This window comes from Rhinolophus sinicus, linkage group LG01 (assembly GCF_036562045.2).
Source record: "Rhinolophus sinicus isolate RSC01 linkage group LG01, ASM3656204v1, whole genome shotgun sequence".
Classification (NCBI taxonomy): Eukaryota; Metazoa; Chordata; class Mammalia; order Chiroptera; family Rhinolophidae; genus Rhinolophus; species Rhinolophus sinicus.
This window is the reverse complement of record NC_133751.1, coordinates 184,749,123-184,773,438: the sequence shown is the minus strand read 5'-3', so window position 1 is coordinate 184,773,438 and position 24,316 is coordinate 184,749,123. Positions and strand designations below refer to the sequence as shown.

The 24,316-nt window shown below is 34.8% G+C and overlaps 2 protein-coding genes across 8 annotated transcripts in view; one reads left to right on the top strand and one right to left on the bottom strand.

The window, feature by feature from the left end:
- The window catches only part of METTL21A (methyltransferase 21A, HSPA lysine), a 58,022-nt gene extending 38,237 nt beyond the window's left edge, over nt 1-19,785 (top strand). The window contains exon 4 of one of the 2 annotated variants that reach the window (XM_019726922.2): nt 18,727-19,785. In XM_019726922.2, coding sequence (XP_019582481.1) covers nt 18,727-18,740 — 14 coding nt within the window. In that variant the 3' untranslated portion in view covers nt 18,741-19,785. Of the gene's footprint in view, nt 1-15,354; nt 15,461-18,726 lie in introns of those variants that run through there. The other variant, XM_074312140.1, reaches the window with a different exon arrangement.
- Nucleotides 1-24,316, bottom strand: part of CREB1 (cAMP responsive element binding protein 1) — a 59,243-nt gene that overhangs the window by 20,200 nt on the left and 14,727 nt on the right. For 3 of the 6 annotated variants that reach the window (XR_002136985.2, XM_074341067.1, XM_019726913.2), the window contains exons 2-6: nt 21,333-21,454; nt 15,417-15,563; nt 14,625-14,666; nt 8,787-8,887; nt 1,013-1,155 (exon numbers count right to left, since the gene is read on the bottom strand). Coding sequence is in view for 4 of the 6 variants with exons in the window: in XM_074341067.1 (XP_074197168.1) it covers nt 1,013-1,155; nt 8,787-8,887; nt 14,625-14,666; nt 15,417-15,563; nt 21,333-21,446 (547 nt within the window). In the remaining 2 variants the exon portion in view is untranslated. The remainder of the gene's footprint in view (nt 1-1,012; nt 1,156-8,786; nt 8,888-14,624; nt 14,667-15,416; nt 15,564-21,332; nt 21,455-24,316) is intronic. The other 3 variants (XR_012498939.1, XM_074341078.1, XM_019726914.2) reach the window with 1 other exon arrangement.

The following is a 24,316-nucleotide window of genomic DNA, read 5'->3' as shown; positions in this document are numbered from 1 at the left end:
TACTGGACTTAATGAACAAATCAAAATAAAGAAATCAGTATGTGAGGCATTTTGGGAGGCAAAAAGGTACTGGAAAAAGAACAAAAAGTACCATTCACACAAATGCTTTTGATCAAACAAAAGCGGAACTCAAAGTACTTTATAACAGATTTAGGTGACAGATAAGAAGAGATACCTAAGTGTCAGATGGAGCTAGCACCAGAAATGGAAACCAGTAATTTTGCAAAAGAAATCTTTGCTTGCTGTGAGCAAAAAAAAGGTCTTAATTTCAGCACTCCTTATGTTTTCATTATCATAATTCACTACACTACCTTTTATACTAGAAGGAATAATTGAGTGTACTAGTAGACTGCAACCAAACCTCTCCACCCCAATCACGAAACATTAAATATGATTTTTAAAATGCTAGAAGGAAAGATGAAGTGTTACAATAGATGAATAATGACACCATTTAGGCCTTAAACATAATAAAAAAAATGATTTTTTTTTAATCTGAAAATATCTCTATTAACGTCATATATTATATGAAGACTAAAATTCTTAAGTAGTGGTTCAAAAAACTTCTAAGACTCTCCAACATCTGCATAAAACAAAGGGCCATCTAAAGAGTTTACATACTTGAGCAATCCTACCTAACACCCTGAAGAAAATACAGTGGTACCTAGGTTTTCTAACGCAATCTGTTCCAGAAGACCCTTTGAGTTCTGAAACGTTCGAAAACAGCACTCAGCGGAAGCCGTGTAACATGTTTGACTTCTGAGACGTGTTAAAAAACTGAGGCATTTACTTCTGGGTTTACGGTGTTCGTAAACCGAAATGTTCGTCAACGGAGATGTTTGAAAACCGAGGTACTACTGTACTTCTGTTACAGAATTTGCATATTGAACAGTAAAGGAAATATAATAATGGCAGTTGAGACTGAGAAAAGAGTTGGCACTTATGATTCCTTTAAGGAGAATGCAGACATTAGTTTTTCATCTCACTTTCCAAAACAGAAATATCTATTACTCACTATACTGTCCACTGCTAGTTTGGTAAATCGGAGTTGGCACTGTTACAGTGGTGATGGCAGGTGCTGAAGTCTCCTCTTCAGATTTCTCTTCTTCAATCCTTGGCACTCCTGGTGCATCAGAAGATAAGTCATTCAAAATTTTCCTAGAAAAAAAGAAAATTATATTAATTAAAAGTAACAGTTATTGGCTAAATACAAATAATAGGAAAATATCAGAAAACTGGTAGAAAGCTGCTAGTGTTTACCACAGAAGTTTAAAATAAAAGAATTTATAAGAGTAAACTAAAAAAGAAGCAGGGATCTATGTCAAAATGAAACCAAACAAGGACTAAAATAAACTCAGATGAATTTTTCTGAGTTTAAATGTAAACAAATTTACATTTAAATGTAAATTTTAATGTAAAGAAAGACTGTGATTCAAAATCCAGGAGCAAGTAAAGAAGAGCTTAATAAAATTGACTATAGACCGAAAAAAAAAAAAAAAAAATCCTTTTGCATGGTAAAGAACACGAAAAATAAATAAAGTCGAAAGACAATCACAATACTAGGAGAAAATGTTCATATATATTACATATAAACGGCCAATATCCCGAAGATACAAAGAACTCTTAAAAACTGAGGGGGATAAAAAAAGATCAAAAACGGATTTTAAACTTTTTGACTATAATTGGTGATGATATAAAGAAAGTATAACAATATGTTCTGTTAGCAAAGCTGTAAGAAAACAGACACTCATACATTGATTGCTGTTGGGAATATAAAATTTGCATAACCCTAATGGAAGGAATTTGGTAACATCTAACAAAACCAAATGTGTTTAACACAGCAATCTTGCTTCTAAGAATTTACCCTTAAGATGTACTTCCTACAGTACAAAGATACATATGCATAAAGTTATTCATAGCAGCACTGTTTGTAACAGCAAAATACTGGAAACAATCTATATGCCTACACACACAGGAGAATGGTTGAATAAACTATGGTTCATCCAAAAAATGGATACTTTTGTGTAAGAAAGTGTCATAAGAAAATATACATGTATCTGCTCATCTGTTCAAGAAAAAAATCAGAGAGGATAAACAAGACAGAGTTTAATGAGATTAGTTTTCTACTGGGTCAGGTGGGAAAGAAGTAAAAAAGGACAGAAGAAATGAGTGGCGGGCACTTCTGTGTATATATTTTTTGTACAACTGTGACTTTTGGAACCTTGTTAACGTTTCACATATTCAAAACAAAGTATCAACAAGGATGGGGAAAATTCTAAAAATGGAATACAAACAAAACAAGTGAACCTCACCATATTTCAAATGAATAACGATCACAGAAGAGGGAAAAAAACAAACCCTAAGTCATCTTAAATTTCTAACAATTGAGTTTGAATTGCTAACTTAGCTTTAACAGTCTATCAAAACTCTACCTTTATATTATCGTCACAAATTACATCTTCATACAGTTTGCTCATTAACAGATTTATAATTATTGTTTTATGCATTTATCTTTCAAATAATATAGGAAAAAAGAGGAGTTACAAAGCAAAATTACAGTAATCCTGATTTTTATATTTACCTGTGTAATTACCTTTACAGGTGTTTTAAAAAATATTCTATTATCTCTTGAAACATTTTCTTTCTCTCAATTTCCCCTCTGGAAATTCTGTAAATTCTACTATTGAATCACCTTATTCTATCTATTCTCCATGACATTTCACCTGTCTTTCACATTTTCTACCTATTTCTGTTCTCCAGTCTGAGTTACCTTCTAAGTTTCCTTCCAGTTCACCAATTGTCTTATCAGCTACTTGTATCTAGTTTATCACACTTACTGGTTTGTCATTGTTTTTTAATTCTCTGGTTTGTATTTCTCATTTCCAAGATTTTTTACTTATTCTTTTCCATATCTGCCTGTTTTCATTTAGTAAACACCTATTCTTATTGTAAGGATGATTTTCTCTCCTTTATCTTTTTGTGAATGAGAAACATAACTGTTTTAAACAGTTTGTGGACAGATCACACTTTTGGATGTCACTGCTGTGGAGCACTGTTTCTCAAACTTCAGCATACAATGAAGCACTTGAAGAGCACGGTATACACAGACTCCTGGGTTCCCTTCCCGAGATTCTAATTCATTAGGTATGGGGGAGGGGACCAAGAATTTGCACTTCTAGGAAGATGCTGATTTATCAATTTGATCTGTGGATCACATTTTAAGTAATACTGGTTTCTAGAGCAACGTTTTTCAAACTGAGGTCAAAACCCCTATATGAGCCATGAAAACAAGTATGTTACAACCAACAAAACACAACAAAAAATAGCTGAACATCACACATAAGTAGTTTTGTGGAATTTCTGCTTCAGAGGCCTATATAAAGGTACATATACAGATGTGTATATCTGTACACACACACACACACACACATACACACACACACCTAAGTATATTTATATATGAATGTGTAATTGTATGCATATAAGAATATGTATAACTGTATGTAGGTATATACAGAACTGTAAAGATATGTATCTTATTGTGGATTGTGGTTAAACAAAAGTTTGAAAACGACTACTCTAGACCTGCCTGCAAATAAATCTACTTCTCTTTTGCATGAGGCCAATGATCATTCTTAGCCTTCTCTTTCCAGTCTCCAGATGCTCCAGACCACCTTGGTCATTTTACCCTTGGAGATACAGTTCACTTTCTCTTAAAGTCCATTCCAGATGTGGTGCAAGCAGCGAAATTACTAACATTGACCCTTGAACGAGAGGGTGAGGGACTCCCTGCCTGTGCAGTCAAAAATCTGCTGCAACTTAAGTGAGACCTCTGCGTGTGAGGATTCCCAACTGTTAGCTGACCCTTGAACCACATGGGTTTGAACTGCATGGGTCCACGGGAAAAATCTGCATATAGATGGACCTGCACAGTTCAAATCCGCATTGTTCAAGGGTCAACTGTAATTCCTTCCCTTAATCTAGACTCTAGGTTCTTACCAATGTAGCCTTTCAGTATATTGGCTTTTTGGGCAACTATATCCCACCAGTAATAATTAAAGAACATAATTATCTTCTTAAAATGAATTTACTCAGAATCCTATACTTTAAATAACAGATTTTAAACTCAAGTTCAGAAGTTTTACAATTATTGCCAACATTTCATCCTACTTCAGTCTTTTTCCCTTGGCTGCTATGATCTTTAAAAGTACTTATGCTCCCATCCATTAGGATACTTACCTGTTAAGGTTTTGTCATTTGCAAATTTGATAAGCATGGCTTCTATGTCTTTCAGCTAACTTGCTAGTAAAAATACCAAGGCAAGTGAGATTAAGTGAGAGCTCTTCAAGGACTTCCTCTAGGTATAAATTAAAGCTGGGTTGTTCCAATAAAAACCCATCTTGCATTATCAATTAATCCTCATTTTTCTAACCTCACAAGCATATCGTAAGGACTTTGTTATTAGAGATCTTGTTATAATCAAGACACAGAGGCTAGGTGTCAAGAATTCATAAACTTAAAACAAAATAATGGTACCCCACTGTGGAAGTTTGACTGTAAGGGAAGATACCATAATCTTTCAAGAAAGTAGCCCTTTCTCTACATATGTGTGGTTTCAGGCATCTTCTATTTGATTATTAATTAAGGTGTTATTATTTAAATGATATTTGCTGGGATATAGGCTACAAGTCAATTAAGGCAAATAAAAGATTTTTTTTTCAACATACAGCTCATATTTATAAGTTCTACGGCTAAGATTTGCATAGAATTTATATACAGACAAACCACACCACTGTTTCTTAATACCTGGTTGGATGTGCTTCAGGATCAAATGTGTTACATACTAACATGAGATGTACTTCAAAGTTAAAATCTAAAACTAGCTATATTTTAAAAAGAACTTATGAGTATAAATGCATACAACACATTCTTGGTAACATAAAATTTCTTAAGACCTCAAAATCAATTTATTGATATTCACTTAGGATTCTTAATTTAATTGTGAAGATAGTGGAAAAAATATTAACCATCGCTTTGAAAAATAAAAATACACATAAAGTAATTTAGATTAATAACAAAGAATATTGTAAGTTTGAAGTTTATTAAACTCTTAAGTAAGCTTATGAAAGTTTGTGAAATTGCTCTTCCTGGAGATTTTAAATATGAAGCAAATTTCTACATATAAAAAAAATGGATTTGAGGGGCCAGCCTGATGGCTCAGGTGGTTGGCGCTCCATGCTCTTAACTCCGAAGGCTGCCGGTTAGATTCCCACATGGGCCAGTGGGCTCTCAACCCACAGTTGCCGGTTCAACTCCTGGACTCCCGTAAGGGATGGTGGGCTGCGTCCCCTGCAACTAACAACGGCAACTGGACCTGGAGCTGAGCTGCACCCTCCACAACTAAGAGTGAAAGGACAACAACTTGACTTGGAAAAAACTCCTGGAAGTACACACCGTTCCCCAATAAAGTCCTGTTCCCCTTCCCCAATAAAATCTTTAAAAAACTAAAAAAAATAAAAATAAATAAAAATATAAAAGTATAAAATGGTTTGAAACGAGACAAAGCCATTACAAACAACAACAACAAAAGGCCAATATCCCTGATGAACATAGATACAAAAATCCTCAACAAAACATAAGCAAACGATTTCAGCAATACATTAAAAATATCATACACCACAATTAAGTGGGATTCGTTCCTGGGATGCAACGTTGGTTTAATATCTGCAAATCAATTAGCGTGATACACAATGTAAACAAAAGATAAAAATCATAGTCATTATCAATAGATGCACAAAAAGCATTTGACAAAATCCTGCGTCCATTTATGATAAAAACTCTCAGCAAAGTAGGAATAGAGGGAACATACCTCAACATAATACAGGCCATATAAGACAAACCCACAGCTAACATATTCAATGAAGAAAAGCTAAAAGCGTTCTCCTTAAGATCAAGAACAAGACAAGGATGCCCACTTTCACCACCTTTATTCAACCCAGTATTGGAAGTCCTAGCCAGAGCAATCAGACAAGAAAAAGAAATAAAAAGTATCCAAGTTGGAAAGGAGTAAGTAAAACTGTCATTGTTTGCAGATGTTATGATTATATAGAGAATCTGAAAGACCCCACCAAAAAACTATTAGAACTGATAAATTCAGTCAAGTTGTAGGATACAAAATTAATATCCAGAAATCGGTTGCACTTTTATACACCAATAATGAACTGTCAGAAAATTAAGACAACAATGCCATTTATAATTGCATGAAAAAAAAAAAAAAACAAAAAAAAAAAAACACAAACAACCTAGGAATAAATTTAACCAAGGAAGTAAAAGACCTGTACTCAGAAAACTGTAAGACACTGAAGAAAGAAACTGAAGAACACACAAATAAATGGAAGAATATACTGTGTTCATGGACAGGAAGAATTAACATGGTTAAAATGTCCATACTACCCTAAGCAATCTATAGATTCAATGCAATCCCTATCAAAATGCCAATGGCATTTTTCACAGAACGAGAACAAATAATTTTAAAATTTACACGGAACCTCCAAAGACCCTAAATAGCCACAGCAATCTTGAGAAAGAAGAAGAAAACTGGAGGTATCACGCTACCTGATATCAAACTATACTACAAGGCTATAGTAATCGAAACAGCATTGTACTGGCATAAAAAAGACTCATAGATCAATGCAACAGAATAGAATGCCCAGAAATGAACCTATGCCTATATGGTAATTTAATCTATGTCAAAGGAGGCAAAAACACATACAGTGGGGTGAAGACAGCCTATTCAATAAATGGTGTTGGGAAAACTGGACAGACACATACAAAAAAATGAAGCTGGACCATCTTCTTATACCATATACAAGAATAAACTCAACAAAGGCATAAACTCTTTAGACACTGCTCCTAGTGATACTTTTCTGATCCATCTACTTGGGCAAGGGAAACAAAAGAAACAAATAAACAAATGGAACTACATCAAAATAAAAGTCGCATAGCAAAGGAAACCATTAACAAAACAAAAAGCAGCATACTGAATGGGAGAAGATATTTACCAATGATATATCTGATAAGGGGTTAATACCCAAAATTTATAAAGAACTCATAAAACTCAATACCAAGAAAAAGAAAAAGAAAGAAAAAAATCCAATTGAAAAACAGGCCAAAGACCTGGATAGACATTTCTCCAAAGAGGACAAACACATGGCCAATAGACATATGAAAAAATAATCAATGTCACTACTCATCAGGGAAATGCAAATTAAAACCACAATGAGACATCACCTCACACTTGTCAGGATAGCTCTCATCAATACATCAACAAATAACATGTGGAGAAAAGGGAACCCTCGTGCATTACTGGGACTGCAAACTGGTGCAGCCACTACAGAAAACAGAGGTTCCTCAAAAAATTGAAAATAGAACTACTCAGTAATTCCACTTCTGGGTGTTTACCCAATGAAATCCAAAACACTAATTTGAAAAGATATATACACCCTATGTTTCCTGCAGCACAATTTACAATAGCCAAGATGTGGAAGCAACCCAAGTTCCCATCAATAGATAAAGACATTGTGGTACCGTGTTTCCCCGAAAATAAGACCTAGCTGAACCATCAGCTCTACTGCATCTTTTGGAGCAAACATTGATATAAGACCTGGTGTTTTATATATTATATTATGTTAATTATATTATGTTATGTTATATTATATTATACCTGGTCTTATATTACATTAAAATAAGACTGGGTCTTATATTAATTTTTGCTCCAAAAGATGCACTAGAGCTAATGGTCTGGCTAGGTCTTATTCTTGGGGAAACATGGTACATATATACAACGCAATGTTACTCGGCCATAAAAAGGAATGAAATCTTACCATTTGTGACAACATGGATGGACCTAGAGGGTATTAGGCTAAGTGAAACAAGTCAGACTGAGAAAGACAAATACTATATGATCTCACTTGTATGTGGAATCTAAAGAACAAAATGAACAAACAAACAAAAAACAGACTCATAGATGCAAAGAACAAACTGATGGTTGCTAGAGGGGAGTGGCCTGGAGGGCTGTGTGAAAAAGATGAAGGGAGATTAAAAAATACCAACTGGTGGTTACAAAATAGTCACAGGGACGTAAAGTACAGCACAGAGAATATAGTCAATAATGTTGTAACAACTATGTATAGTGCCAGGTGGGTACTAGACTAATTGGGGGATCACTTCATAAAGTATATAAATGTCTAATCACTATGCTATACACCTGAAGCTAATATATAATATTCAAAAAACAAAAAATGGTTTTGGTTCATCTTGGAGGCAAGGCATGGACCAGGCAACTTCTACAGCTGAATACAAAAACTACAGTAAGGTGCTCCTAAAATTAAGGGATATCCACAAAACATCACCCTGAAACAACTATTAAATTAATAAACAATGGTACAGAAATGGTTTGCAAATGTGTTGCTAAGTAGATAAATAGTATCATCTCAGAACTGACATGTAACTGGAAAATGCTACAACCTTATCAAATGTATTCCAAACTTTTTAACAGAAAAGCAGCAGCGGCATAATCCACAGAAACAGAAGCAGAAAAAAATATCAGTGTTTTTCCAGGACTGTGCAGAGTAAGAAGTGCTCTCATTCTATATGATAAGCTTCAATTTATTTTGAGAGAAGTAACTCAAGATGAAGATTAATAAGCTATATGGTCCTGAACTGAGCAGCTTATTGGTCTTCAGACATCTCTGATTCTAAAGTCTTTTAACAACTATTAAATTCCATACCTGTAGGAAGGCCTCCTTGAAAGAATTTCTCTTCGTTTTTGGGAATCAGTTACACTATCCACTGACTCCTGTGAATCTTCGCTTTCTGCAATAGTTGAAATCTGAAAATAAAGAAGAACTTTATCTTGATAATCAAATTTAGTTCCCATACAATTTTTATGAATTTTAAAAAGTCAAACATAAAAGAACATATATAAACTTTACACATCCTTCAGTAGATTAAAAAAATTAGTTTTTATGAGAAATAACCACACCAATCACTTTCCTTGTCCCTTTACTTATTCTGTAAGCCAGAGGACCTAAAAATTTTGTCAAAATGAAACTTTTGTGATAGCCAAATTCAGCGTAGTCTCTTTTAGGACTTCATGTAATCAATTCTGAATGCGTTAATATTATCTGTCAGTTGTTTTTTTATAGTTGTTAGAAAAAAACTATCAAGTAAAATAAGGTTTCTGACATGAAGGAAAGAATAAATGACTAAATATTTGGTCATAAGTCTATATAGTGACTATACAAATATTTTCCTTTACTGTGTAAACACTTGTGAATATCTTTACAATTGTACAAATAAGATTGGTGATCCCCACCATGTTCCTGGTGGTTGTTTCTAACAAGTTAGGAAGAAACTTTCTGCTTCATGTAGAATGCTTCAAAGTTGGCTCTACAATTTTTATTAAGCAAACACTCAAGGTAAACAACTGCATTTCTGGAAAGTATCCCTGGACTGAAAAGTAATGATGGTAAGTTGAATAAAGATTTTACATGGGATAATAATAATACTAACTAGCATTTACCGACAACTTACTATGTGCCAGTTGCTTTGCTAAAGCACAAATGTGTTATATTACTTAATACTTGCTAATACAGTAACATTAGCTACTGGATGAGTACAATTACTATATCCATTTTATAGATGGAAGGACTAAGGCACGAAGAGGTTAAGTAACTTACCCAAGTCACAAAACTAAGAAGTAGTGAAGCCACTGTCAGTACTTGGCATCTCAGTTTTAGACATCCTTGTAAGTGTCAGTACTCTATTGGGTCCAATCTCAAACCAGTTTTGTCAGAAGCAGCAACCCAGAGGTGTTTTTAGACCATTTTAGACTAGAAGTTCATTCACTTAGGCAAACTTCTCTGTCAAATTTGTACTCCCAAGTTTCCCGAGTCTACTAAGTAAGACCCTCTTGCTCTTTCCTGAACTAGGTGTGCATGATGCTGTCAGAGTGAGAATCAGATTTAACCAAGACAAAAGGGTCTGTGTGGGTTAGCTCCAGGTTGCAATTTATGGCAATGGCAAAAAGAAAAAACACACTCAGAGGAACTTGAGAAATCCCAAATGTACTCTGTACGTGGTCTGAGCCTAGGGGTTCCGGAGAATGGGCATTCAGTTTGACAGGGCTTTGTGATATGCACTCACTTGATAATGAAATTAGGGAAATCTAATAATCACAAAATATACCTATAATAAAGTAATACGCCTCATCCAAACACTTTAAAGTGTAAGAAGTATAGTCTCAAAGACCTAAAAATTAACAAGTAACACTTAAGGAATCCAGAAATGACAGGTAAAAAGATGGGCAATGCTGAATTTAGTCTGTGATTCTCTCTGCAAAGTAATAATGATGTAGTTACTGTCAAAGGAGCCCACAGAACAATTTCCCACTGATCTGTGGCTGCTTTAAGTAGCCCGCTCAGCAAAGTCTGCACAGACTTTCTCATAGATGATAAGGAGCTATGAAAAGGCCTCAGTAGAAGGTCAGAATTTCAAGGAATAACAAAACTGAACTCAAAGTGGATAGTACTGTGACAGGTGTTTAACTCCATTAATACTTCTCAGAACATTAGTTCCTTTATTGTTCTTTCTGCCTTCTTTCTTTGACCTTCATCCTTACAACTTTCTTTTAAGGACACACAGTGACTTAGGCACACTCTTCCCAAGTTGAAAGTCATGAAAACATCTTTAAAACATGCTACATAAATGACCCATAGACCAGTTTCAAAATGAAATAAATTCATGTTGCTTTTGTATATATAACCTTTGATTTTGATTTAAACTCAGTGGATCCATTGCTCTTAGGAGAAAAAAAAAGCACCCCCATCCCCCGATCTAATAAAAGATTTTGTCAATTCAGACAGAATAATTAATTTACCACTATATAGTAATTACTGAGAGCTATGAAGCCAATTTCTACGGATTACCTACCAAAAAAACAGAAAACAAAGCCAAAAACCACTCAGTGGTCCCACATTTCTTAGACAAACAAAAATCATGTCAAAAATCCTTTTTGCAAATGACTCTTAATTATAGTTTAATATATATTCAATAGACTAGTAACAACCCTATGGAAATGATACCCCGTTTAAGTATCACAGACGACTCTCACATCTCACTGACACAGATGCCTCACCGCCTGTCATCTCTCATAAGCCCCTTCCTGAGTGCCTTAAACAGGTCTTTCACCTTGGCCACTTAAGATTAAATAAGTCAAGAAATTTTAAGGAAGCCAAATCACCACTGTATTTGTGAAGTTTTAGATCTACATTCTCAACTTTCTTTTAAACCTACACTTCCTATTATATGGGGGGAGGGGGGAGGAGAACGTCCTATTTTGAGGTTTTTTGAAATTTCAAAATAAAATATCAGCGAAAATCAAAGCAATGGTAATATTAGATGTTTTCTTAAATTATATGCGGTTCCCTGGAAACTAAAGTACTTTTCTTGGGTTGAGTTCACACTCATGGTTTAGGTAGTTTTTTAGTCACTGGATCAAGTAGTTTAGTAAAACTCTAGAGCAATGATTGCCAAACTGTTTTGATCTGAAGATCTCCCTTATAAATAAGGAAAATTTACATAAGCATATATATTTCTTATTTGTAAATTTTAAGTGTTATTTATAGCAGAAAATAAAATCTTAAAGATAGCTTACTAAATAAAACAATTAATTTTCATTTTCATCTACCAATCATATAAACTTTTGATGAGATTTACCTAGTACATTTTCATCTCCCTGGCCCTCAGTTACTGTATGCTAATTAAAGGTGTTATAATTTCATATTTTAACAGATAAGTTCAACAGCTATTAAAGCTCTAGAAGACATCTGAATAGTTTTAGAAAATTCTATTTCCAGGTTTTAAAAGTATATAAATTTATACTGTTTGCAGTTAATAAAAAAAGTATGTAAACGTTTCTAAACTTTTATTTCCAAAATGTTTTCTCTCCATAGCACAAGATTCTTTCAAAAAGCAGTTACTCTCACATACATGTTGTTTTCTCCCAGAAAGGGAATTTCCCCTCGCCCCCCAACTAGGTAATATAATCCCTTTCAAGTCCTTGCTCGTCCTCATTAAAAATAGTGGAAACTTTGGAACACTTGGCTTATGTGAAAAACAAACTCATCCTTACGTTAGATAACTCATATTGCTACATGATAACCACTGAGTCTCTGGTGTACAAGAGATTTTTATTGTTGCTCCCATCACATTACAAAGTATTGTAAAGATTCTATCAAAAAGTTCATCTCCAATCACTGTCCCCTTTGCTCACTCTCTGAGCCACATCTTCTTGCTACTCCTTGATATGTGAAGCGTACTCTCACTTCCGAGCCTGTGGACCTGCTTCATCTGTATGGGTTAGCCTCCTTCACTGCCTTGGGCTCATCACGTTCCCTGAACATCTGACATAAATTAGAACTCCCTGCTCCCCAAATCATTCTCTATCCCTTTCCCCTGCTTTAATCAACTTCCTAACTCTTATCTTCACCTGACATATTTTTTCACTGTCTCCGCTTAAATGTGATCTTCATGAGAATAGAGAAGTATTATTTGTTCACTGCTGTCTGTCAAAGAGCCTAGACCAATGACTGGCACATAGCATATGATCAATAAAAATTTACTGAAGGAATGAACGTAATAGTTTAAGGTAACAATCCATAAGCCCTCTCTCTGTCTGACATATTTAAACTGCACTGTATTAAAAATGCATCCAAAGCCAACAAATGAAAAGTGGGGATGCCACTGTTAATGTCTATACATTTGTGTCACTCCCATTGTTTTGGGGGATTCTCCTCATGTAGTTTGTAAGATCTGACTCATATATATGTGCACACACACACGCACACACACAAGGACAAAGGTAGGGCACCAATGGCAAGCCATATAGGAAATATTAATACAGCTTAGTTTCTAATATTCCTGGATTAAAAAAACATAAACAGAAGTCCTAATATCTTACTCTCACACCTTAGAGTTATACCTTATATATTTTGGAAATGCTGTTCTGGAATACTAATAGTCTCTCATCTAGAAGTCTGAGGGGCCATTTCTCTCCTTGCTTGATCACCTCTTCTGATGTAAACTAGTTCCTAGTTATTAATGCTAATCACTGTAACCAGCTGAAGTGACCATTAAAGTTTAATAAAGTCTCCATGGTTTAGGCCCTTTAAAGAAAAAAATACTATATTTGTGTCTCTATTTGTAGAATTCATGCTTTCAATTGTAAGCAGAGCTCACCTTAATGGAAAATGTGTTCTTAAAAAGATGAACACATTTCTATAGTTAAGGGCTGTATAACCCCTAAGTCCAAATTATTATTATTATTATTATTATTATTATTATTATTGCTGCAAAGTAAAGATTAAAATGAAGACTACAGCAAAGAATTAAGCATCATCTATTATAACCAAAAGTTGTAATCTTAAATTTTGTGGCTATAATTTGGTAATTTTTGTGTGCTCTTTACAGATAGATCTCCTACTACTATAAGTGAAAAAGAAAAAGATTAATGTGAGTTTGGAATCTAGTCTTCTGACTAGCAGGTTCTTTCCACTATTATCAAGAAGAAAATATAAGTAGGGAATGAGTAATGGCATAGCATGGAGAATAGTAAGGTAACAGTCAATGAAAACAAGAAACAACTGATAGGATAGGAGACTATAACTCAGTCAGTGTGATTCCACAGAAACATTAAATTCTTTGGTCTTTACCTGGACAACACTGTCTCCTACTTGGTAACAAATTCCAATCCCAGTATCTTTCAGTATGGAAATTCATACAATTTAATGATTCACATGAAAACATTCTTTTTTTCCACTAAGTGTTTAAGGAAACCAAAAGCCCAAGGACAGAATGAAGCAGAGGTGGGTAACAGCAGCTCAATACCCAATAGTATAATATGGCTGACAAAATCTAACATGTCCTTTCAATGTTCACAGAATGCTTCCAGGACAAAGGAGGCACTTCTCCCCTCTACAAATATCAATCAGTCTGGCTACCATACTCAATAAAAACACAACGGGTCACCCATGAGAAAAGAGATGGTGATGAGGAATCAGAGCTATACCACATAATAAGTGGTTATAGAAAAATAGGCAATTGTTTAGTCCAGACTTTTTCTTTTTAAATGGGAAGGGGGCGGGAGAGGGAGAATAGGAAGTGGTCCAACAGGAAAGGAGTTAAACTTGGTTAAATAGTTTCTGAGGATAGAACTGGGTCCACCAGGTAAAATTATAGAAAGGCATATTCTGGTTTATCACAGGGAAGAATTTTTTAGCAATTACCCCTAATTATAAATTGATTACCTTAGGAGATAGAGCATCTTTCCTTTGAAAGTGTTAGAGTAATGCTGGACAACCATTTGGAGGTGGGGAGAAAGGATATATAAGGAAATTAAGCAACAGACTAACGGCTAGGTAAGTAACAAGTTTGGCCTAGACCTAGAAGATCTCTCAGGTTTTTTATTCAAGCCTGAATTCCATGTTTGTAGAGGACAGACATAAAGAATAATTTCTCACCTTCCTTTCTAAAAATAGTTCTCTCCAAATCTAGGACCTAGGACTCACCTGAGTTCCGGAGAAAAGTCTTTTTAAGTCCTTACAGGAAGACTGTGAAGCAAAAAATATGAAATGGGAGGCTGGGGTTATGGCCTACTTGAATGAATGTTCAAATCTTTTCTTTTTCTTCAATAAGCTCATTGCAAATGTATACTGCTGTATACTGCTCTAGGTCTTCCCTACAATTAAGTAGAGCAGTCACCTTCAGAGGTCTATGTGCCTTTAATTCCTTTGGATCCAACCCAAAGGTACACTCTCTCCCAAGAATAAGGTAACGTGTAGTATAATCCCTGACTAGTAAGACGCACTTTCTGAATTTCAAAGTTATATACTCCAACTTAGAACCCTAAACATAGCTGGTTTTACAAATGCTTTATGTGATCTCTAAATTCAAATATCTTAGGTAAGGTTATTAATTTTTGACAAGTGTTTTTTTCCCAATTGCATGTTTAGAAAACAATTACAGTTACTATTTTTGTATCTCAATTTTCCTTGACTGAGGTATATCAGTCTTAGTCTCTCCCAAACATTTCTACTTTATCCCATGTACTTAATGATTTTCCCCAATCAATTCTTATTCTTCTACAGCTTAAGAAAAATATTTTTTCTTACACATCTATTCTTGGGTATGTATGTTCCTCTACATACATTGACTATACAGATGCAGAATATTCCTTTATTGTAAAGTAAAACAAAAACTCTGAACTATATATGTTCTTATTTTCATAATTAATGAAAGGAGAGCGATATGGCTATAAACAACAGTTATGAAAGCAGATGCAGAACTTTTTATACACATACCTGAACTGTCTGGACTTGTGGAGACTGAATAACTGATGGCTGGGCCGCCTGAATAACTCCATGGACTTGAACTGTCTGCCCATTGGGAAGCTGTACTAACGTGACGGTGGGAGCAGATGATGTTGCATGTGCTGCTGGCATAGATACCTATGGTGTCGAACATGGAAAAAAATTACCATCACAGATGCCTTCTAAGGAGCACTCATGTTCAGTGTAAAGCAACGTTTTAGCAGCAAAAAGATGACCTTTCTGCTAGGTAAGTACTTCATCACTGTGAAAGAAACTAATGATTAATATTCTTAAAAAGAAAAAAACCCACAAATCCTTCCAAATGAGAAAAGCCAAAATAGTGTAATATCAAAATACATAACAGACTTCCTCTGAACACTAAATACCACTTTGTTTGTATGCTGCTTTATATTTTCCCACCTGCTTTCATACCCAATTTCTCATTTTGCTCTTCAAAGAGATGAAGACTGGGTAACGAGGATTATCTCCACTTTAGAGACAGAAATGTCAAGTGTTCAAAGAGATTAAGTAATTTACTGAAGGTAAAGGGATATGCTAGAATTGAAGAAACATAAGTCTTCATAATATCATGTTAAATAAGCCATGTTCTCATATATAACTGCTCTCAAACTTGGACAAAACTTAGCTACTAAGTCTAGAACAAATATACATTTTATAATATACAGCACAGCTTCCATTTTAAAGTAATTATAAGTATACCTTTCTTTAATGATGAAGTAGTAATAGGTATTATAATCTGAAAATTTCTATTCCCCCCTCCAAATAAATCACTAAACTGGTACTAGTTGATATTTTAAGGATTTATTTTCCTTTTGCAAGAATGAAGGAGCAGAGGTGAGAAAATATAAAAGAAACCAATTTTTTCCTGAGGAACAAAGAAGGCAATTTTAATGAGTCAACATCCAGGTACAAAAGGCTGGTAGATCAAACCTGTCTATCAGATGGTACTTACTGTTCCTATGTTGTACACATTTGATAGTAGGGATTTTATTTGCTCACTTGGGGACCCATGTGCCAGAAACTTTGAACTCAAACTACAAAAATAAGAAAGACATAGATCCCTGCCCTTAAGGGGTACGTGTGTGAAGAAATGGGGACAAGAACACAAATAAATATAATTCAGTGAAGTAATAAGGTTTATGAAGAGAAAAATGACCACACTGAGGAGAGGTACCCCATCCTCCTGAGAGGAGAGAGGGCTTGGAAGAATCTGAATCTGAAACAAAGAATACAAGTTAGGCATGTTATTACAACTTGAACGGAATTCCAGGCAGAGAGGGCAGCACTAGCAGAAGCGAAGAGAAACAGCATGGTCTGTACGTGGTAGCGAGTGATCACCTAAGTGTTACTGCAGGATGCAGGACGTGGGGAGAGATGGAATAACAGGGAGGCAGGGGCCAGATGGGCTAGTCATGAAAAATTTTCTATGTGCCACATGGAAGAACTTGCATTTTATCCTGAGGAGATTGGGAAAGGCACTGAAGGGCTTGGAACTCCTGAATATCAGAGTGAGGTTGCATTTTAGACAGATCTCTTTAGTGGCAGTCTGAAAGATATTTATTTCAGAAGAAAAAAAAAAGTAGAGGTGAGGAGACCAATCGAGAAAGCCTATATGGTAGTGAAGGTGAGATAATGAAGGAGAGAAATGAGGCACTAGATGTGGCAGGGATGGGAATGAGAGAAGTGATTTAATGAAAATTCAGGAGACAGACCAGAAAGGGCTTTATGAATGATTGGTTGAAGGACTTGAGAAAGGAATCAAAGATGACCCACTTTTGGGTGAGAATTGGCAGGCTACGTTGTCAACTCAGACAGAACACATGAAGAAGAAACTTTTGGGTGGTTGTGGTGGTGGAAGATGATAGAATTGCTCTAACATCTGAACATGCAGAGATGTTTAGCAGGCAGTCAAATATTTGACTGTGAAGCTTGCGGGGAAGATCCCTACTGAAGGTAAGAGGTTAAAACCATGAGTTTCCATCTTTGGACAGTTAGGCAGTCCTTCTTTATTAATTACTTTCTCTCTGGCCACTACAAATCTTGCTTAATTTTACCTGGTTCTTAAAATGTGGTCTGTGGACTACCTCCATTAGTGTTACATAGAGTGCCTGTTTATAAGGTCAGAATCTCTGATAAATCCAAGGATACTTTCCCCTACGCTGAACCACAACCCGAAGTTATCCAGAATATCTCATCTCAATTCCATATAAAAGCTCTTCTAATATTTGAAGCAATTATTATATCCTCTTCTGAGTATTCTATAGGATAAATATAATAAGCTAACTCAATGAATAATCCCTTTTCTAACCTGATCATTCTACATGACTCCTCTCATTATAAGTTTATAAAATACAGACATACAAAAATATTTTAAAATAATTTATATTCCTACCACTCAGAGACAATCACTGTTAATATTTTTGCAGTAGATTTAGGTGTTTTTTAAAGGTACATATATACACTCAATTTTTATAATACACTATCAAGGAATCTATTTTATCTTTAGAATCCATTATAAATATCTTTCCATTCCATTAACAGTCTTCTTTAATGGTTTTAATGACTACATAATAGTAAAAAAGTATATAATTTATTTAATAAATTCATTATTACATATTTAGGTTTTCAAATTTGTTTACTGCAAGAAGCTACAATGATCATCTTTTTATTCAACTCTACTTAAATCCAAAAATTTACATTCTTGGGAGAATTTGAGATCTTGTTCCTCAGCATATATCATCAGTTTGGCTGAAATAAACTCATAAAAATTTTTAAAAAATCACATTTTCATAGTCAAAATCAACATTTTTTTTCCACTTAAAAAAAGATCTCTGTAAATTCAAAATGTAAAATAACACATCTCACATTGTTTTAAGTTGATATTCTTCCTTTACTAGTTAGGCTGGATGTTTTTTTCTGTTCATTGATAAAATCACAATGATCTTGGATTTGAGAATTTTATTGTACTTTTTTAGTATTAGAAACTGAAAAAAAAATTAACAGGTATCAGAATTATGAGAGGAAATTATGTCAAAAATGTATGATATATGTATTAAGCACTTGGAGAGCAAGGGGAAAAAAACTATATAATGAGGAAAAAAATATATATATATGTAAATGGGAACTAGCTTTCCTAATACTCGAATATCATGTCATTCTGTTTTTAAATGTCTTAAGTGTTAGAGGACTGCTTGATAATGACAAATTGAACGTGTGCATGCAATTTTGCTCCTTCCTGAATTCCCAATTAAACTTTATGAAATTGATTTTATTTTTATAGGTATAATCACATGAGCATAGGAGAATGGGAAAGATTAAGAATTTTGAAGGCTGGAAAGCAGAAGGATGAATGGTATTGAACTTGGAAGACCTCAGAAAGCCAACTCATGAGGCAGACGTAGAGAAGGCCTGATTTTGCACCACAAAATCCTTAAGAGGCTCAGGATCTAAGACACCCTGGAAAGTGGAATGAAAGGAGAGGCTGAAAATAAGGAAGGCTGGTTGAGAAGCAATTGGATCCCCTCAACTTCCTGTGGGAGAACAACTAGTGTATCCCCTGCTGACAGAGAACTGGAGATTTATTTTCTGGAGGGTCTCTTGACTTAGCCTAACACCATGCAGTGCTGAAGGTGGGGCACTAAACCCCAGTCTCCTTCTCACACTCGGCTCCTAGGTCTTTACCATACAAGCAGGGTATTACTAAAGCTTTCTCTGGTGACCCTGACCAACGCCAAGGGTCAGAAGAAAGACTTAAGACACTAACCAACATTGGGAACGCCAGTCACCATAAAGTGAAGTTCACAACTCATAGATGTTAGGTCCCAAACATATCCACAGAGTTTCCAATATAGCCTTTGGGTTCCCTATTTTTAAACCTGAGCGGACAACTACAAATTATTAAACATTTAAGGAGAGCTTCTAATATGAAAGATGGAGACCAGAACAAATGGAAGGGAAAGAAAGCTATACAGAGGGAAATCTATGAGGGGAGAAGAAAACTTAAAACCGAATTAATATTTTCAGCAATAAGAGAAAAATACTGCCTTTGTGAAACATAAACATGATGCTATTAAAACACAAAAGGACTATTCCGAGAAAACAAACTCTTAGAAACATGATAGCAGAAATAAAAAAATTCAACAGATGGGTTGGAATGTGAAGTTGAAGAATCTCTGAGAAAGGAGAGCAAAAAGACAGAGATAAAAAACAGGAGAGAAAATATGAGAAAATCAGAGAAAACAGTCCTACCGTGTTTCCCCGAAAAGACCTAGCCGGACAATCATCTCTAACACGTCTTTTGGAGCAAAAATTAATATAATACCCGGTCTTATTTTACTATAAGACAATATATAATACAATATAAGATTGGGTCTTATATTAATTTTTGCTCCAAAGAAGCGTTAGAACTGACTGTCCAGCCAGGTCTTTTCGGGGAAACATGGTATAGGTATAACACCTGGATCACAAGGATCCTGGAAAAAATAGAGAAAGAAGAGGGGAGAAAAAAAATCAACCAAGTAATTTAAAGAGATACAAAATAAGAAATGGATTTAGTCTTTTCAAACAGCAACACTAGAAGTTGACTATGGATCAATGCCTTCAACATTTGAAAGAAAAATGACTTTCTTATCAAGAATTCTTTACCCAGTCATACTTGCTCAAGAAACCTCTGGAAAACATGCTTTCCTATATCAAGAACACAAATTCCACAAGAGAAAGATAGTAGGGGTAAAGGAATTCCTGGAATGACATTATTTAGCAGACTTAGAGGACACCCAGGCCAGACAGAATAGTGAGACCCAACAGAAAGGTTATGTTGAGGGTTGGCATCATCAAGATCTCTGCTGGCAGCGTATCTTTTTACCAGAGGGCCGAACGCTGGGATGAGCCCCGATTCTTATCTGTGCAAGTTTCCCTGATGAAGTCCTGGCTCTCCTGTGCTCCTGCATCCACCTCACCTGAGTACATTTACTTCACCCCCAAGCGTCTTCTACTCCTGAGGGCTGGAGGTGGGTCCTGGTGATCTTATAGAGCAGCCCACCCCTTCTGACTATATTCCTGCTGGAGGTCCAGTTTTTGGCCCCCACTTCAGCTCAATGTGGTACGCTGTCTATTTACCAAGGTCCCATTCTTGCTCAGCGACTCTGCTGGGAAAACTGCTAAACTCTTTGGGAAGGTGAAGCTCAACATCCCACAGCCTCTGCTAGGATTATTTTCTCCTGGGAACCTTTATCTGAAAGAGGCAGTATCATACTCTCTTACCTTGCTGGTTAATGTTTGTTATTCGGTTTTTGTATCAACCACCTTTCTTACTCATATATATGCAAATAGTTAATAAAATATTTGCGGAAAAATACATAAGGAAAAGAAGGATGAGAGAATATAACTGTAGAGATTGAATCTTTTAGTCAAAATAAAAGAATTATGAATTATATTTAAAATACACAGGAAACAAAAACTACTATTATCCTTGAAATTTACCTGTTTGCCCATTTATTTGCTTATCCTATTTTTTAGTTTAAGCATATGCAATCTTAGCCTTTCAGATTATCTGCATTGGCATGCCCCAAAATAAATCTGTGATATGAAAAAAGCAGTCATATTAGGTTTTCTTCTCTTGTTTAATAGACAATCTACCCATCAGTTAAAATGTAATTATCTTTGAATCATGTCACTACAAATAGGGTACTAGTGTTTAACAATACATTTTTGTTACGCTACTGAATTAATACTATCATTCCTAAAATTAGGCAAATACTAAGTAAACAGAATTTTGATAGTCTGCTCAGTCTCTGTATATCTCCGTAATAAAAACTAAATTCCCTTGTCTGAAACATATTCCTCTTGGAAGAGACACAACTTGGAATCATTCCATGTATTTTATACCTGGGCTAATGTGGCAATCTGTGGCTGGGCTTGAACTGTCATTTGCTGGTTTTCAGCTTCTGTTACAGCTGCATCTCCACTCTGCTGGTTCTCTGCTCCAGATTCCATGGTCATTTAGTCACCTACAATAATATGGAAGAGTGTTACAAGCACTACTGTGCTTTGCGCTTTTGTGACTTTAAAGGCAAATTTCAAGTTATAAATAGGTATATGTGGTTGTTAGGTTAGCAAATGCACTCAGAAATCTAGTTAAAATATAATGTAGCTGAATTATTATAAAAATTTGCTGAGTGTAAAAGTTTTAGTCCCTTCAAAAAAGAAAACCACCTTCCTTTTCCCTTGCTATTTCTTCCCAATGATATTACTCCATCTAGATGTAAGAAGGGATTCCTCTCTTCCATGAATCACCCCTACTAACAAAGGGAGGAGGGGTAGTAGCGAAGTTATAATTTTTTCAAACTGTACCAAGCAGGTATGGAGAGGGTAAAGAATGTAAGTGAGCTGACGACAGGACTTATGAGATACTGGCTTCATGGTATCTACTATAAGGGTATCCCCTCCTACTATAGGGAAGAAGCGGAAAAATTATAAGCTACTTCCACAGGAAATTACTGGTGGTAGGACAAAATAAGCCCAAGTTTCAAGAGCCCAAGTTGTAGGATATCAAGATAAAAGGTGGGCTAAATAGTCACAGAGCCAAACTAGAGGCCCCAAACACTGAAAACTTTAGTGTTCTGATTCCTCCTCCTATGTATAGTATGCACACTATACACACACACACACTAAAACAGTTTTACAATTTTGTAACTGCAAAATTCTGGATTAAGTTAATAAAGGCTGATCTTTTTTTACTTTGGGACCCTGCTTTGCGAATGGCTAGTGTATCTGTTGGGTAATGTGGCACTGGATTGCAGAAAAAGTAAGTGGAGGGCAAGTCCTAGCAGCAGCAGCTACACGTAGGTTAGAGAAATTTCTGGTAACTGGGGAAGCGATCATCTGTAGAGAATTCACGATGAAAAGGATTACTTCTTACTTGTGTACTACTGCTATCATTCCATGCCTAGCATATTACCTGTCAAAAATGAATTTATTAATAGTGAGGACTACTTACAGTGATTCCATAAATAACACAAAACCCCAATGCTTTTCCAGAATTTATTACATTTATTTTATAACTCTGAAAATTGATAATCAAAATTGTCACGGACCCTTATGTGATTACTACATGCCATTAGAATGTATCACATACTAATACATTTTGCCATCATTTACAGGGTTCTATAAAAAGAAAAGTGTTTTACAAGTGACAGCTAAAAATGGAAGTGAAAATATCTTTGGAAATGAATATAAATAATTTAGAAATACAGAATCCATGAAACAGATGACAAAGCAAAGGTCAACAGACCTGACTACATAATTATTTAAGACATTCATGTAGCAAAAGCCACCAAGACAAGTGCACAGGGAGAAAATATCTGCCACATATAGTTAACACAATAACATCTAGAATACAGAGAAAGTACTAGTCAATAAGAAACTTATTATTGACTAGTTCACAAAGATATATATATATATATACGTATATATATATTCAAGGATAGTCACTGTAGAATTTTTTCGATAACAGCAAAACACTGGAAACAAGTATCCATCATTAGGAAGACCATTAAAGAAATTAAAGCAATAAAAAAGAATGAAGTCTATTATGTAATGACACATCAAGCTTTCCAAGACAGACCAAGTGAAATGGTGAGTCATGAAATATACTGGAAAATAGACCCCAATTTATGTTAAAAACAAGTAAAACATTGTTGTAAAGGTGTGTACATGGAAAAAGATTTGGGAAGCTTAGTGTAGCTTTGAGTAGAGGGAAATTTAGCAGAAGTGTATAGTCTGATGACTTTCGCCTTACTTTTTACATATTTTAGTATTAATCTTTTTTCTTCTGCAAAGATTTAGCATTACTCATACAATGTAAAAACTTTTAATACCAGAAGTCATGGATAACATTTTAAAACTATGACCCAAAAACTGTATTTCAATCATGATTTTGAGATACCTATTGACAAAATATTTTAAATTCAATACTTTTTATATGAAAGTACTGTCTTTGTTTAAATTTTGCCTAAATTGTTATCCATTTCCAAAGAGTAAAAATAACTAATTTTTAAAAAAGTGATGAAATAACTTTATTATCACTTGTGATAATTCACTCCGTTGTATACTTACAATCTGTGTTCTTTTAAACTAAAACATTTAAGACATTGAAAGTAACAGAAAGCAACATCAACAACAAAACAGTTTATGTATCCTAAATGTTGTGCACACTTGTGGTCTGAAATAAAATGACATGTGAAAGCAAAAAACCTAATCTTAGTAAGTAAATGAATCCATTAGAGGACAGTACTGAATCAAGCCAAATAAAAGCAGAAATCCATACTTTTCTCCATCTTCACCCCTAAGTCATCATTTTAATGAAAATGAAGATAAATACAAATTTATCATCACAATACCTCCTTCGCAGACAGAGTATATGAAACTGTTTTTAAAAGACTTTATTTCAAGCCACATTTTTTTTTACCTATGTTGTCATCCATATAGTTTCACTCCACCATTTAATTAAAAGCAATCTAAGGTACAGACCATATTTCTTTTGTTTTTGTTTAATACATCTGGGATACTTAAATTTTTTTTTTTAACATTTAAGGTATAGGGCATCATTACAACTTTTTGTTTCAGAAACTATTTATGAATATATAATAATAAAGGAACAAAACCACTAGCTAACATAAGTAATTATAGTTACAAGGACTCATTCAAAACAGGAATGCGATTTGCATACTTCTTCCCTCCCCAGCTACATAATATATTCCTTCTTTTTAAAACAAAGTGTGATATTTACAGTGGATAGGATCCCTCCCCCATGTCAAGCGTCAGTGTTTCATTACCATTTCACTCAGGCAGACTACTGATCTTTTTTTCAG